Source organism: Elephas maximus, chromosome 4, assembly GCF_024166365.1.
Source record: "Elephas maximus indicus isolate mEleMax1 chromosome 4, mEleMax1 primary haplotype, whole genome shotgun sequence".
In the NCBI taxonomy this organism is placed as follows: domain Eukaryota; kingdom Metazoa; phylum Chordata; class Mammalia; order Proboscidea; family Elephantidae; genus Elephas; species Elephas maximus.
Window position 1 is genome coordinate 56,848,520 of NC_064822.1, and position 12,617 is coordinate 56,861,136.

Genomic DNA, 12,617 nt, shown 5'->3' on the forward strand with positions numbered 1-12,617 from the left:
TCCCAGAGGTCTTGCTGTCTCACTCCTTTCCTCTCCTCAGTCCCTACGCCAAGCCTCCTGTCCATGGAGTTCTGATTCCCCATCTGCTGAACCCCATAAAGGGATCATAGCTGTAAAACCAGAGGGTAGTTTGTCTGTCCCGCAAGTCAATCTTGAAAGTGCAAGCTGGTTAAGCCGAATGGAGCACCTCCATGTCAACAAACCCCATCAACTTCACCAAGGCTAAAAAAACCCAGTCAGCACAGAATGACTGCATGCCTTCTGACCACATGGGTCCATCTGGCCTCTCTGCCAGAGCGGATTCACGTCAAGTCATTGTGGTTGAGCACCCACCTCCAGGGCGCAGGGAGGTTACAGGTCCCTAGCCTCGCCTTCTTCACTCCACAGCCACTGTGCTGCCCAGTGAACCCCCCGAGCCTCAGGCATCTGTACTGTCAGGCTGGAGCGTGGCTGAATTTAAAATAGCCCTCCCAACTCTGCTGAGCCAGGAGCCTGCAGCGCTCAGCTATAGAACCTTGTTTTAATCCAGGACTCTGCCCCCCACTTCTCTCCCAGCTGTGCCCCAAGGTCAGGCCCCACGCAGGAGTTACCCATCCGTCTTCTGGAGCTCTGTTCATCAGGGGATGTGGGGCAGCACTTTGTCCAGCTGCCTGGGGGAGGTGAGGGGCCAGGAATGATTCTGCCAGCACCTACATCCCCTCCCCCATCCCGATGACACCAGGAAGTACATAGGAAAATACAGTCTTTATTGGTCTTCTGAAACAACAAACCAGAAATATAATTTTGCCTTTAAAAATCTTCTGTCTCAGGCTGAAGATGCCACCATTGACAATGCCCGCCCCGCCACACTCCCTTTAGAAAATCCCCAGATCTCCTACCAGCCCACAAGCCCACCCACGAGCTGGAGAAGAAGGAAGACTGTGCCCCCAGCCCAGGGAGGCAGGTTATCATGATAAGCAGCGGGTGCCTGAGGCTCCCTCTGTCCAGCCCAGTTGGAGAACGACCTTCTCAAAGGCACCCTCCCCCTCCCGCCCAGCCCATCTCATCCCCCCGCCCCCCCTCCAGGAGAGTGAAAGGGAGGAAGCGTGCAAAGGAAGCTGGGCCAGCCCTGTCCTGCCTAACGCCTTCCTCAGACCCTTCACTTCAGGATTCTGGCTGGCTTCACCTCCAAGACTCTTTCCTGTCTTTGAGCCAGAAACCAGCCTGGTGCTCCCCTGGTCCCCTCTGAGCCCTGGGAAAGCCGGTGTCCAGCAGAGGGCAGACCTCGGTACTCATCCCACATCAGATTCACAAGGAGGAGGGAGGCTAACCAGTTACCAAATTGATTCCGACTCATGGCAACCCCATGTGTGCAGAGTAGAACTGATCCATAGGGTTTTCAAAGCTGTAACTTTTCAGAAGCAGGTCGCCAGACTTTTCTTCTGAGGCACCCCCAACCTTTCAGTTAGCAGCCTAGCACATTAACCTTTTGCACCACCCACTTAAAAAAAAAAAAAAAAGGTGCCATCAAGTCAATTCCAACTCATGGCAACCCCCCCTCCCCGCCCCGTGTGGCCGAAAACCCTGCATAGCCCTGTTCTCGCCCTCCTGCCTCCTCAGCTCTGTAAGCAAGTATCTCTGTCCCTTGGGTATGGGTGGGAGGGAAAGTACAGATAGGACCCTCTGGCCCACTCCCTGGTTTGGACCCCAGTCCAGGTGCAATTCAAAGCTTTGGGAGCCAGACTACGTAGACAAAACCTTCATCCCCAAGACACTCTTCCAGGTCTTCTGTACTTGGGAAAGGAAACCCCACAACTTCAGCCTGCAAACAAAATGTGGTAGTCCTTTCCCTGCACCTAGCGTCTGTTTGGGATATGTTGACAGGCAGTGAGCCTCAGCTTGGGCCACCATGCTCTCTGCCTGCCACCTGCTTCCCCAAAAGAGTGCCACCAACCACAGAACTTGGCTTAAGCCCAGGGTTCTCCCGTTCAGCCCGAAGTCACAGGTCCAAAGATGCTGAAGATGAAGGGGGTGAGAGAGACAGAGCAGTGGTTCTCAGGCTGCAGGCTATCAGAGTGGGATTGGTGGGTGTTCCCACGGGGCCTGGCAGTGATGGTGTACTTAGGCAGCACTGAAGAAACACCTAGTGGGATGTGGTTGGCTCACAGGAGGGAGGCTGCTGTCCACATATGCTGCAGCCGCAAGGCCTCTGGGCCGGTGTCCCTGGAAAACCCAGCAGGATAGGTGTGAGTGGGTTACCATGGTGATGGGCAGTCTCTCCAGCAGCACCACCCTGGCCCACTTTAGAGCATCTCAAAGGAATCCTTGTGTTATTGGTTTGGGTTTCCTCCCCGTTGAGAAGATTACAGTAAGCAAGAGGTTCTATGGTATCTAAGGGCTAGAGATGCATAGGGGAAAACGTGTCTCCACTAACCAAAGTACCCACAGCCTCTGCTTCCATGTGTGCACGTGTATGGGCACGTGTGCACTCACGAGTGTGTATGGGTGTGTGCATTTTTCTATGCATGTGATTATGCTGGTGATGCTAGGAGTTAGTATGAGAGTGACTTAGTGAGTCCAGCATCCGTGTGGTCTATAGCAGATATGGGGTTATATGGCATCAGCCAATGGAGTATGTCTAATCACAGCATTGTGTTTCTAAGTGCTGGGTCCAGATAACAGGGTTGGTGTGTTTGTACTTAGTACTAGCAATGGAAAGCTGGTACTTTCACACTGTAAGAAACTGAGGATATCTTTCTGGCTTAGAAGAGTGTCACAGAAGTCTCCTGGCCCCCATATCACTTTCCCCTCTACCCCCGAAATGCAGATGAGGTAGGGATGAGCAAGAGGTAGGGACAGTCACCTTGCTGTGACTACACCCAGGGCAGGGAGGATGACATGGGAAGGCTCAGTCCAGAGGCCTCCTCTTGCACACACATCCTTCCTTCCCCGTGCTCAGAAGCTTTGGGAGATCCCCCAGATGTTCCAAAGAATTGGTGGCCCCGAGAGGGGCAACAGCAGGGGCCTTCAGCACAATGGTAGCTTCCAGGGAGACTTGGAGGAGCATTTGGTTCACGGAGACAGCCATACTGTGGCTTGCTTTCTGGCGGGCTGAGTGGGGCGTGGAACTAGTAGTGGCAAGTGTCAGACCGAGTTAGGGACTGTGATGGAGGGAAGGGGCAGCCCTTGCTGGAGCAATCCCCAGTGTGTTCTCCCTGACCCTCCTACCTGGGCCACATGGGGGAGGGTTCTCATGCCACAGAAGAAATCTGCTTCTGTTCTTCATGCTCACCCTCTGGGTCCCCCATCAGAGGCTGGCGCTTCTTGAGCTCCCGGTGGTACTTGGCCATGAGGGAGGCATAGATGCAGCCATAGGCAGCGGCCACCACCATCATGATGCAGACTATGCCACAGACAACCCCAGCGATGATCACCGTGCCGATGGCTCGCCGCACACTAACTGGCCGGTACCTCTGCTTTTGGGGACAGGCTGTGCTGGGCTCTGGCTCGGGCTCAGCCCCTGGCTTGGGCTTAGCAGGTTCTAGGCTGGCCTTGGTGCAGGGTGGTCCAGGAACATCCAGCCCAGCTGAGCTATTCTGATCCTCCAGCTGGGAGCAGTAGTTGAACATTTCCATGGGGACCATGCGCATGTCCTTCCCCCTCAGCTCCTTGGGTAGGGTGCAGGCAAGCTGGTCCAAGCGCCCCCCTGTATCCAGGGAAGAAAAAAAGGAGAGGCTGATCAGGCCTCCAGAACCTGGAGTCCCTCTTTCCACCCCTGGGTCGCCAAAACGGAAGGCTCAGAAGGCATAGTTTCTATCAGCAATGCAGCCAATATGGAATCATCATCTATTGCAGAGGAAGGGGGGAGGAAACTCACAGTTATTGAGCAATGTACCACGGTAGATAAGTTACATATTTCACATCATCTAACCCTTATAAAAGCCATGTAAAAGGTATCACCATTATTCCCATGATGTAGGTAAGCACATAAACATTTCCATCAAGGCTGCCCTCTCCAGAGTCAAACTGACTCACAGGATGTGAGGCAGGGCTAACACTGAAGGTGCTCAGGGAAGGGCTGTCAGTGCAATGAGAGAGCCAAGAGTCCCTGCCCAGACTACAGTTCTCTTCTTCTCTTTGCCTCTGAATCTGGCTGCTCATTGCCTGTCTGTGAATCTGGGGCACTGTCCTCAACACAGTAGCTTGTCTCTCCAGGATTCTTCTGTCTCACAAAAAAGGGATGGAAGCCAAAAGCCACTGCCACAGTCACTGACCTTCCACGCAGAACCTCTGGTTGCTGAAAAGCACCTCCTGGAGTAAGGAGGAAAAAGGTTAGACAAGGATGTTTCCTTTTCCTCCATAAGGGCAACCACTAGTCTCATCAGTGCCCCAACCATAGCACCTCTGAGTACAAAGGCTACGTGGGAGGGAATCCTGGAGACATGTGAGGGGCAAAGGAGAGGAAGCCAGTGCCGAGGTCAAGATATGGGCAATGACAGGTAGACAGGCTCTCCACGACACCTTCATGGTGATGGTGAAGCCAGGAATGACCATGGTGAGGTGCAGATGCTGAGCAGGGTAGGTTTGGAGAGGGATGTTAAAGACACATGATTTTCCCTCATTATTCTAAGGAGAATAATATGACTAGATGTCCCCTAGAAAGGGAAAGTTGGATTTTTGCCCACTTTCAGCTTCCAGTGAAATCTAGACCCAGGCAACAGACCACCTGCCAAATGGCCTTGGCTGCAGCCACTCCATCACTGACAGTTCCCTCTCTCAGCTCAGTTGCTGCAAACTTCACACAGTAGCTATCAATCTTCCTCCAGGATGCTGATGAAAATATCCCAGAATTTTTTTTGAAGGAGCACAAAGTTGAAAACAACCCTACTGTTTAAAAGGCCTAAAAACACATGTATTTGAACCCAAATTCACGTCCCATGCCCCTTTGTGCTGGTTATTCAGTTCCTGATGAGTCTATGAAAGGGCAAGGATGTTTCTTAAGGAAGAAACTTGACCTCTACTTCCCTGGAGCCACTGGCTGCCTGGATGACCCATAGCAAGTCTTCTATCCAGTAAACATGCATCCAGGGCCACCTTGGAAAAGGCACAGTGCTGGGTGTTGAGAGGGGTGCACCCCATTTTCCTGGTCAAAAGACCTGAGGTTGAATCCTGGCTATCTACCTTGTGCAATTTATCTAACTTATTTAATTACTTATGAATCTTGAATCTTAGTTGTCTTAGCTGTGACATAAGAATAATGATTATCTCAAGTAGCTCCAATAACGATTAAAGTAGATAATGCCCACAAAAAGATATTTCTAAACTGGAAACTATATAACAAATGCTGTTTTTTCCCTGTTCACAAAATGGGAGAAATTATCATTGTGGCTAACATTTGTGGGGGACTTTATAGTTCATAAAGTTGTTTTAATTAACTAACACATAAGAATATCATGAAAATAATTGAGATTGTGGCTTGATATGAAATGAAAGTAGTAAGACTGAAGAAAAGTATTAGCATTATTTTCACATAGTTTTAATACGGATTCATGAATTCAGAAAATGTTCATTGAGTATCTATTTTGTGCTGGGCACCAAATTGTGTTTTATTAAGTTCATTAGCAAATGCATAAATTTTACTGAGGGCTTACTTTGTGCTGGGTACTTTTCAAGACACTTGCCACGTGTTACCTCATTTAATCCTCACAGTGATCCTATGAGGTAGGCACTGTTATTCTCCCCCAATTTACAGACAAGGATGCTGTCGCAGAGAGAGCTTGACCAACTTTCTTAAGATCACACAGATAACAGGTGGCAGAGTCAAGATTCAAACCCAGTGCTGGCATTCTTAACCATGCCGACTTCTCTCCCCTCCTTTTCTGTTTCATCTGATCACCTCATAGGTCATTATAGAACTTTCCCAGGTTAAAGAAAGGAGTAAGGGAAAGAAAGTAAAACTAAGACCATTTGGCTTCTTCTTAAAAGCTTTGATAATGACATTCTTGGAAGAGGAAGTTGGGACCATCATCAAAATGAAAATTTGGTTTTATCTGTGTATTTAAATTATATTCCACCCTCCTGTAACTGTGGCTATTTAAGAGATGACTGTGTTATTCGGAAGAAGAGTGGGTTTTCCTCCTCCTTCCACCATGCCAGGGAAGCCCAGAGGTATATCTGGTGGGCTAAGGAGCCCAGAAAAATTATGTGTCTTTAACATCCCTCATTAAACCTACATAAGTGATATCAGGTTACAGTGAATTAGTCTTTCAAAGAAAGAGAAAGGGAGGCTGGAAGTGACACAGAGGAGAAAGAGGTGGAGGGAGGAGGGGCCCAGCTCTCAGCCTCTCTGCCTTGCTGATAGGAAGGTTAATGGCTCATCACTTAGAGGTGAAGCTTGTGATTCTTCTAGCCAACTGGTAGAGAGTCAGGACCATCCCCTTCTTTTCCTGACCTCATCCCTGGCTCAGAGCCCAGTCGCCAGGAAAAACGGTGGGACCTGGGGTGGTCTTCCCAACCTTCACCCCCAAGTGGGGCTGGCTCTGCTTACCTCGGTAGGAAAACCACTCCATCCAGTGCTTGAACTCACGCAGGTTACAGTCACACTCCCAGGGGTTATCCCCAACCTGCAACAGCTGCAGGCTCACAAGGGGTTCAAAGGTCAGCCGGTCCAGGTTTTGCAAGCGGTTGGAGCGAAGCGAGAGGGAGCGCAGGGCCGGAAGTCCATCGAAAAGGCCAGGGGGCAGCTGGGCCAGGCCGTTGATGGACAGGTCCAGGTGGCGGAGCAGGGGTGAGTGCTGTAGCAGGTCCCTGTCCAGGGTCCTGATGCTGTTATTGCGCAGCTGCAGCTCGGTCAGATTCGTCAAGTCCCCAAAAATGGAGCTGGGCAGCTGGTCCAGGAAATTGTTGGACAGGTCCAACCGTTGCAGGCTGGACAGGTTGGCAAAAGCCCAGCTCGGCAGGGCACTCAGCTTATTGTTCAAGAGCAAGAGGGTTCGGGTGGCAGCGGGCAAGTCTGGGGGCACCGTGGTGAGTCCTAGGCCACTGCAGTCCACCTCCAGGCTGCGGCTGTCGCACTTACAGGAGAAAGGACAGGGGGGAAGGGCCTCCACAGCATACAGGGTGATCCAGCAGGTGATCCCTGGGGAGGGGTGCAGACAGGTAGAAAGAAAGCAACAAGCCGGGGGTTACCACCTCCTACTTCTATTTCCTCCTTTCTGGCTCACAGCATAATGGCTCTTGGCTTTATCTCCTTTTGGCATAAGCCACAATCAGTGCACAAATATTTATTGACCAAATAAAAAGATAATTAAGAAATCCAAAGCCACTTCAATATTAATGGACATCACATGGCATCAGCAGGAGTCCTAGTCTCGCAGCACATCTGGCAAAGGAATGCCTTCAGTGAAGCATGATGCTGCAGACTCCCAGGCCTGAGCCCAGAGGACAAGGCATGAGGGTCCACAGGGATACCTCAGCTCATGGGACCTCCCAATGTAAATGTCCTTGGGAGCCTGGGTCCCACTGACACTATAGATGTTGACAGAATAAAGGATATAAGGATATCAAAAAACCTGCTGCCACTGTCCTCTCCCAGGGTCACTGCCTGGAGAAAGATCCTCTTTCCAAAAGAAAATAGCCATGCTTTTTTTTTTTTTTTAATGGTTCATTCTCCTTTGCACCAGCCCCTACCCCAAACTCCCAGCCTCACTAGACTAGGACAGCCTCCTACAGCTGTCAAATTTGCATGAACCCCAGATGCAAGATGGGGCCAGTAACTTAGTGTAAAGATCAGGAGCCCAAGCCCACCTACGGGCCCCACTCTGGACAGAACTGTGGGAATGACAAGGATAAGATACACAATTTCACTTCAACATTGAAGAGTACTTGAGGTAAGGGGTCACTGGAAATCATGCGGCCCAGGAAAAGTTTCATATTTATTCATATCCTAAAGCCACCCATGCCCTTAGCCTGAGCTCCTATTCTCAATGGCTGCAGGGCAGCATTTCTGCATAACAGGTCAACTAACAGTGTTTCTCTCCTGGCCCCATCTTTTGCACAATACCCCTCTGAGTAGCAAACATGAGGTCCACCCTGTAAAAGGGCTGGAGAAGTGACCCTCAGAGAGTAATCACAACAGAGCTGCTAATTCCATTGTTGAATAGCCCTTTCAAAACCCTCCTTAACTGTCCTCCTAAGCATCAGAGAAGCCTGTTCACTGTGAACAGGAAAAGGAATGAGCTCAAGATAGTGCAACTCCACCAGGTCAGCAGGCCAAGGTCAGCCCCACCAAGCCCAGAGGAAAGACCCCAACTGGAGGGGTAGTAGAGAGGTTCAGACCCCAGATCACTGTCCAGCTTGCTCCACCCAGGGAGCCAACAACCAGACCTGGGTGCCTGGAAGGGACAGTCTTGAGTCTCTGCTTTGGTAGGTGTCTGGTGTCCCAAAGGGAAGGGCTTGAAGGGACAGGAGAATCAATGATAGCTGAGAGACACACTGCAAAGCTGACACCTAAGCCCCTTTGTTCTTGGTGGGAAATGGGCCCAGTCATGGTAATGGAAGCCAATTGGAGATCCTCCCTGGCCATCTGGGGTCACCTACTGCGATCTCTCACCTTCTCAACCCTCTGAGCCTACCTGCAGCCAGGTCAGCTTGCCCCACACTACGCCTTATGCCATTTGAAAATCAACATTATTCAGGCTTTACTTTCCTTGGAAAGAAATCCAACCTCCCTACCTTCCCTCTCAAAGGGATCAACATAACTAGATGCCCTCCCTCAAAAGAACTGGCAACAGGCAAGAAGAAAGCATTTTGGAAAGAGTAACTCCTTGTCTTCTCCCCTGGAAATCCAGGGTGCAGAACAACTCTGGTGACAATAAAACATAATCCTATACTGCGAGGTGTTGAATGATTCTAGAATGAGGTTGAAAGGGGATCTGAGTTGCTCAGGGATCAGCCAGGCTCACATGGTGAATAATTCAGGCTGCCAATATTGTGGAGCAGCTGGATCATTGGCCATGATGAGGGGAGAAGTCAGGCAGAATAAAGTCCCTCAGGACCATTTCTTACTTCTTACCTTGTAGCCTTGGGAAAACCAGCCCTCATTGACCTTTTCCTTTACTTCATGTAAAGAGAATTCTCAGGGCTTTTTCCACCCCCAACAACTCACAAGGTTTGCCTGCATTAACATTTACTCCTCTTAATGAGAAATGGAAGGCCTCGGTTTCTCCATGTACAGAATGAGGGGTTGGAATAGGTCCCTAAAACCCCTTCCAGCACCACATTCCAAAGCTCCACTAGTTCCTTCCATTTTTGAGTTGGGAAGACTGAGGTATAAAGATCCTAAGAGAGGTCTCCAAGTTCCCCCAGCTAATGGCCACGGCAGGACAAGAGAGCAGCTCCCCATGAGAGCAACAGTGCTTGGCATGAGCTGTACACCAGTGAGGGGCAGGGACAGAGAGCTTCCCTCTGCTCTAGCCAGTCTGTTAAACACATTCTGGACAAGCTCAGATACCACCTCGTCTATTTAAAACTCAGGAAGTCAAAGCATGAGGAAGGAATTAGCAGGACCAACCTAGGGAGATAGGACCAACTGCCACGGCCTCACAGTCCTGGTCTAACCACTAAAGCTCATGGCAACAATTCTTTCTTTGGCTGCCATGGATGCCAGTACCGTGGGCAGGATGGTAGAGGGTCAATCCTGGTTTCCCAGAGCAAGGCCTTGGGCATTCCAGAAACACCTACCATAGCCATCCCTGCAGCTCCAGATTCAGCATCCACACCATGCTGAGCACCACCACCCCACCCTTCTTGCCCAGTGCCCTGCTTCTGTGGCTGTGGCATACTCACAGGAGATCTGCCTCCACTGCAGGACAAGCCTGGTCCTCTGCTCGGGGCCACTGCCCGAGGCCAGCATGGTGCTGAGTCCCACGGCTCTCATGGCCCTGGACCTCCAGGGAGAGGGGAGCCCCTGGTGCGCGTGGCCTGTTAGTCCTGGGAGAGAGAGCGGGCTGAGAAGCAGGCAGGGGAGGTCTTCTTCCAACCCAGGGGTTAGGAGGAGGACCGAGGTGTCTTTTTACACTCCTTATAGTTCCCTCTCCTGTTTTGCTCAGTTATGATTTCCTGGGGGGAAGAAGGGGGAGGAACAAGGGGAGCAGAGAGATAGAGAAGCAGGAAGCCTTCTGCCCCTCTCAGGTGATCTGGTGTGGGGGCAGGGGGCAAGGGCATCTGCCAAGAGCCTGCAAGTCTGTGGCACTGTGCTGAGCTTTAGGCTGTAGGACCCAGGCATTGTCCCCACCCCCATCCTCTCCCTGCCTCTTCTTATTGCCTGTCTGGTGTCACAGGTGAGAGATGGAAGGACATCTCTCTTAGGTAGCAGAGTGTGGCCACAGGCACCAGCTAGCACCTGGCCCCTCACACCACTCCCGGGCCCCACTGCTCCTCTTACCATGGGCCCTGAGGAGGCAGTGATGGGGCCCTCCTTGGGGTCTGCAGGGCAGCCGCTGGGTGGCCCCCTGGCTCCGCCTCCACTGTCGGCTTGGAGGTGAGTCGCAGTGCTCTGTCTTCCGCCAGCAGGTCTATAATAAGCCTCATCAGCTCAGGGGGTTCATGCTGCAGCAGCTGCTCACACGGGAGAGACAGACACACGGAGGGAGCGGGTGAGAGCGCAGAGCAGAGGAAGGGCGGGGACAGCGAGGGGAGGCAGAAAGCAGGCTCCTCTTCCAAAAGGGAGAAACGGGAGATCATCCTTTCTAGGGTCCCAAGACCTGCCCTGCCCCAGCTCCATCAGTAATGATTCATAAGTGGGGTCCCCATCTCTCTCCAGATGAGGCCAAGAGCAATCAGCTGGGAGCCAGGGCCTCTACTCCTATCCCTCCATCAGTGGGGAGGAGAGGGGCTGTTGTGCTGCTCCTGCAGCTGGGGGAGGGGGTGAGGTGGGAAATGAGATGGGGGAAGACTATGTTGACACCCCCATCTCCCTCCCAGGTCCCCAAAGGGCACACCGAGCCCCAAGCCCCCTTCTCTCACCCTACTGCTTCTGGCTGGCTCCCAGACTTTGACCTTCCTTGGCTGCCAAATTTGTCCCCTAGTAATTCCTGGTTGCAGCCTCCCCTCTCCCCCCACCCACCCATAGGCCTGTTTAATTCTGGGAGCCCAGGGAGCCAATGGCAGAGTTAAGCTGACAGCTGAGGAGGTGGATGGAGCTGCCGGGAAGCTTGAGTGTTCATCTCAGAAAACTTGGCACCCAGTGAAGCTGGTTTTCCCTTGGGCATTAGGGTCCTGCTATGGCTCCTGTCGTCTCTCTTCTCTCCTCGCTCCTCTTCTCCCTCCCTTTGCAGCTGCTGCACACAGACAACCCTGCCTGGTTACAGAGCTACCATGGCGGTCTGTGCTGTTGGGGCTGCCTCCAGCTGAATGTGCTCACATGGGAACACAACCCCCAACAGGATCCAGGATCGTCAGCTTTGCTGCAAGCAAGGGCACCCTGTTCGGGGATGGGGGTGGCCCTGGGCCTGTGCTCTGGGCTCCGTCTCTCTCCTCCCCAGCCTCCACATAGTGAGTGAGGGTGCATGGCCAGCTTCAGGGGTCTGTTTGAGGGGCCTGGCAGGGCTGCACGGGGGCCACAAGAAATGCAGCTCCCTGCCTTTCCCTGCCTCTTGACTGGCACCTCCCTGCCTTTCCCTGCCTCTTCACTGGCACAGACGTGGGGCCAGGAGCAGCTGGGTCCCCACAGGGTTGAGCTGGTAGCCTGGGACGAGGAGCGAAGCAGAGCTTAGAGCAGTGTGGCCTATCGCTCTCCAACAGCTCTCCAGGGCCCCGGCCCCCGCAGGCTCCTGACTCAGATTTGCAGGGCAAGGAGGGCACGGAGTTCAAGTCCCTGCCCAGCAGCTCACTGGCTGCATAACCTTGGACAAACTGCTTAAACTCTCTGGGCCTCAGCTGTCTTATCTCTGTAAGCAATGATCATGATGCTTATTGGGTGGAATTTCTGTGAGGAACAGTTTAATTAAGGAAAGAAAATGAACATTTACTACATATGCTTAACGCACATTCTCTTGGGAGATAATTGAGGTGAATTCTCCTGGCTCGGACTCAAGCACATGACAGACATGAGGAACAGCAGCTCCCTTCCTCTGCAGGGAGGGGCCCGCAGCAGCCTCCAGAAGGTCCATGAAACATCACTTCCCAGTCCCACCAAGCTCACGCACAGGTTTATTTCTCTCTTCCTGAACCCCTGACACCTGCGCCTACACCAGGTCCATGGACTGTCACAGGGTGCACCTTCCATGACTTGCTCATGTAGAGGGCGCATTTCTGCCCTCAGACACCGCCTTCACAGACTTCTGCAGGGACACCCGTGCCCACCCTGTCTCTGTCCTGTGGACCCTGACCTTAGAACAACCTCCCTTACTCCAGCGAGAAGCCTGCAATATTAGGCAGGTCAAAGGCCACCCAAGGTGCACACGTGATGACTAACTTGCCCAAGGTCACACAGTAGGTCAGGGATTGGGTCACAGGCTTCTGAGCAAGATGCTCACCCACTGCCTGGTGACTGTCACCTAACAATGGCCCCTGCAGAGAGATACTTATGTGTGCACAGAGCGGGAGGCACACACAGGCCTCCCTGACACGTGCTCGGA

At 52.2% G+C, this 12,617-nt stretch overlaps 2 protein-coding genes across 2 annotated transcripts in view; one reads left to right on the forward strand and one right to left on the reverse strand.

Moving 5' to 3' along the window:
* Positions 1-12,617, forward strand: part of CACNA2D4 (calcium voltage-gated channel auxiliary subunit alpha2delta 4) — a 112,752-nt gene that overhangs the window by 63,483 nt on the left and 36,652 nt on the right. The gene's annotated exons all lie outside the window — the stretch shown is intronic.
* Positions 3,046-10,514, reverse strand: LRTM2 (leucine rich repeats and transmembrane domains 2). Its single transcript, XM_049885139.1, has 4 exons — positions 10,424-10,514; positions 9,826-9,969; positions 6,527-7,117; positions 3,046-3,685 (listed from the first exon to the last, which is right to left on the reverse strand). The coding sequence occupies exons 2-4, from the start codon at positions 9,914-9,916 to the stop codon at positions 3,231-3,233; spliced, it is 1,137 nt and encodes a 378-aa protein (XP_049741096.1). The 5' UTR covers positions 9,917-9,969; positions 10,424-10,514; the 3' UTR covers positions 3,046-3,230.

Excerpts from the sequence above, each read along its gene's own strand:
- LRTM2 (XM_049885139.1), bottom strand. The coding sequence starts at position 9,916 with ATGAGAGCCGTGGGACTCAGCACCATGCTGGCCTCGGGCAGTGGCCCC. Across the intron at positions 7,118-9,825 it reads GCAGTGGAGGCAGATCTCCT|GGATCACCTGCTGGATCACC; the intron begins GTGAGTATGCCA and ends ACCCCTCCCCAG. Across the intron at positions 3,686-6,526 it reads GGAGTGGTTTTCCTACCGAG|GGGGGCGCTTGGACCAGCTT; the intron begins GTAAGCAGAGCC and ends CCCTGGATACAG.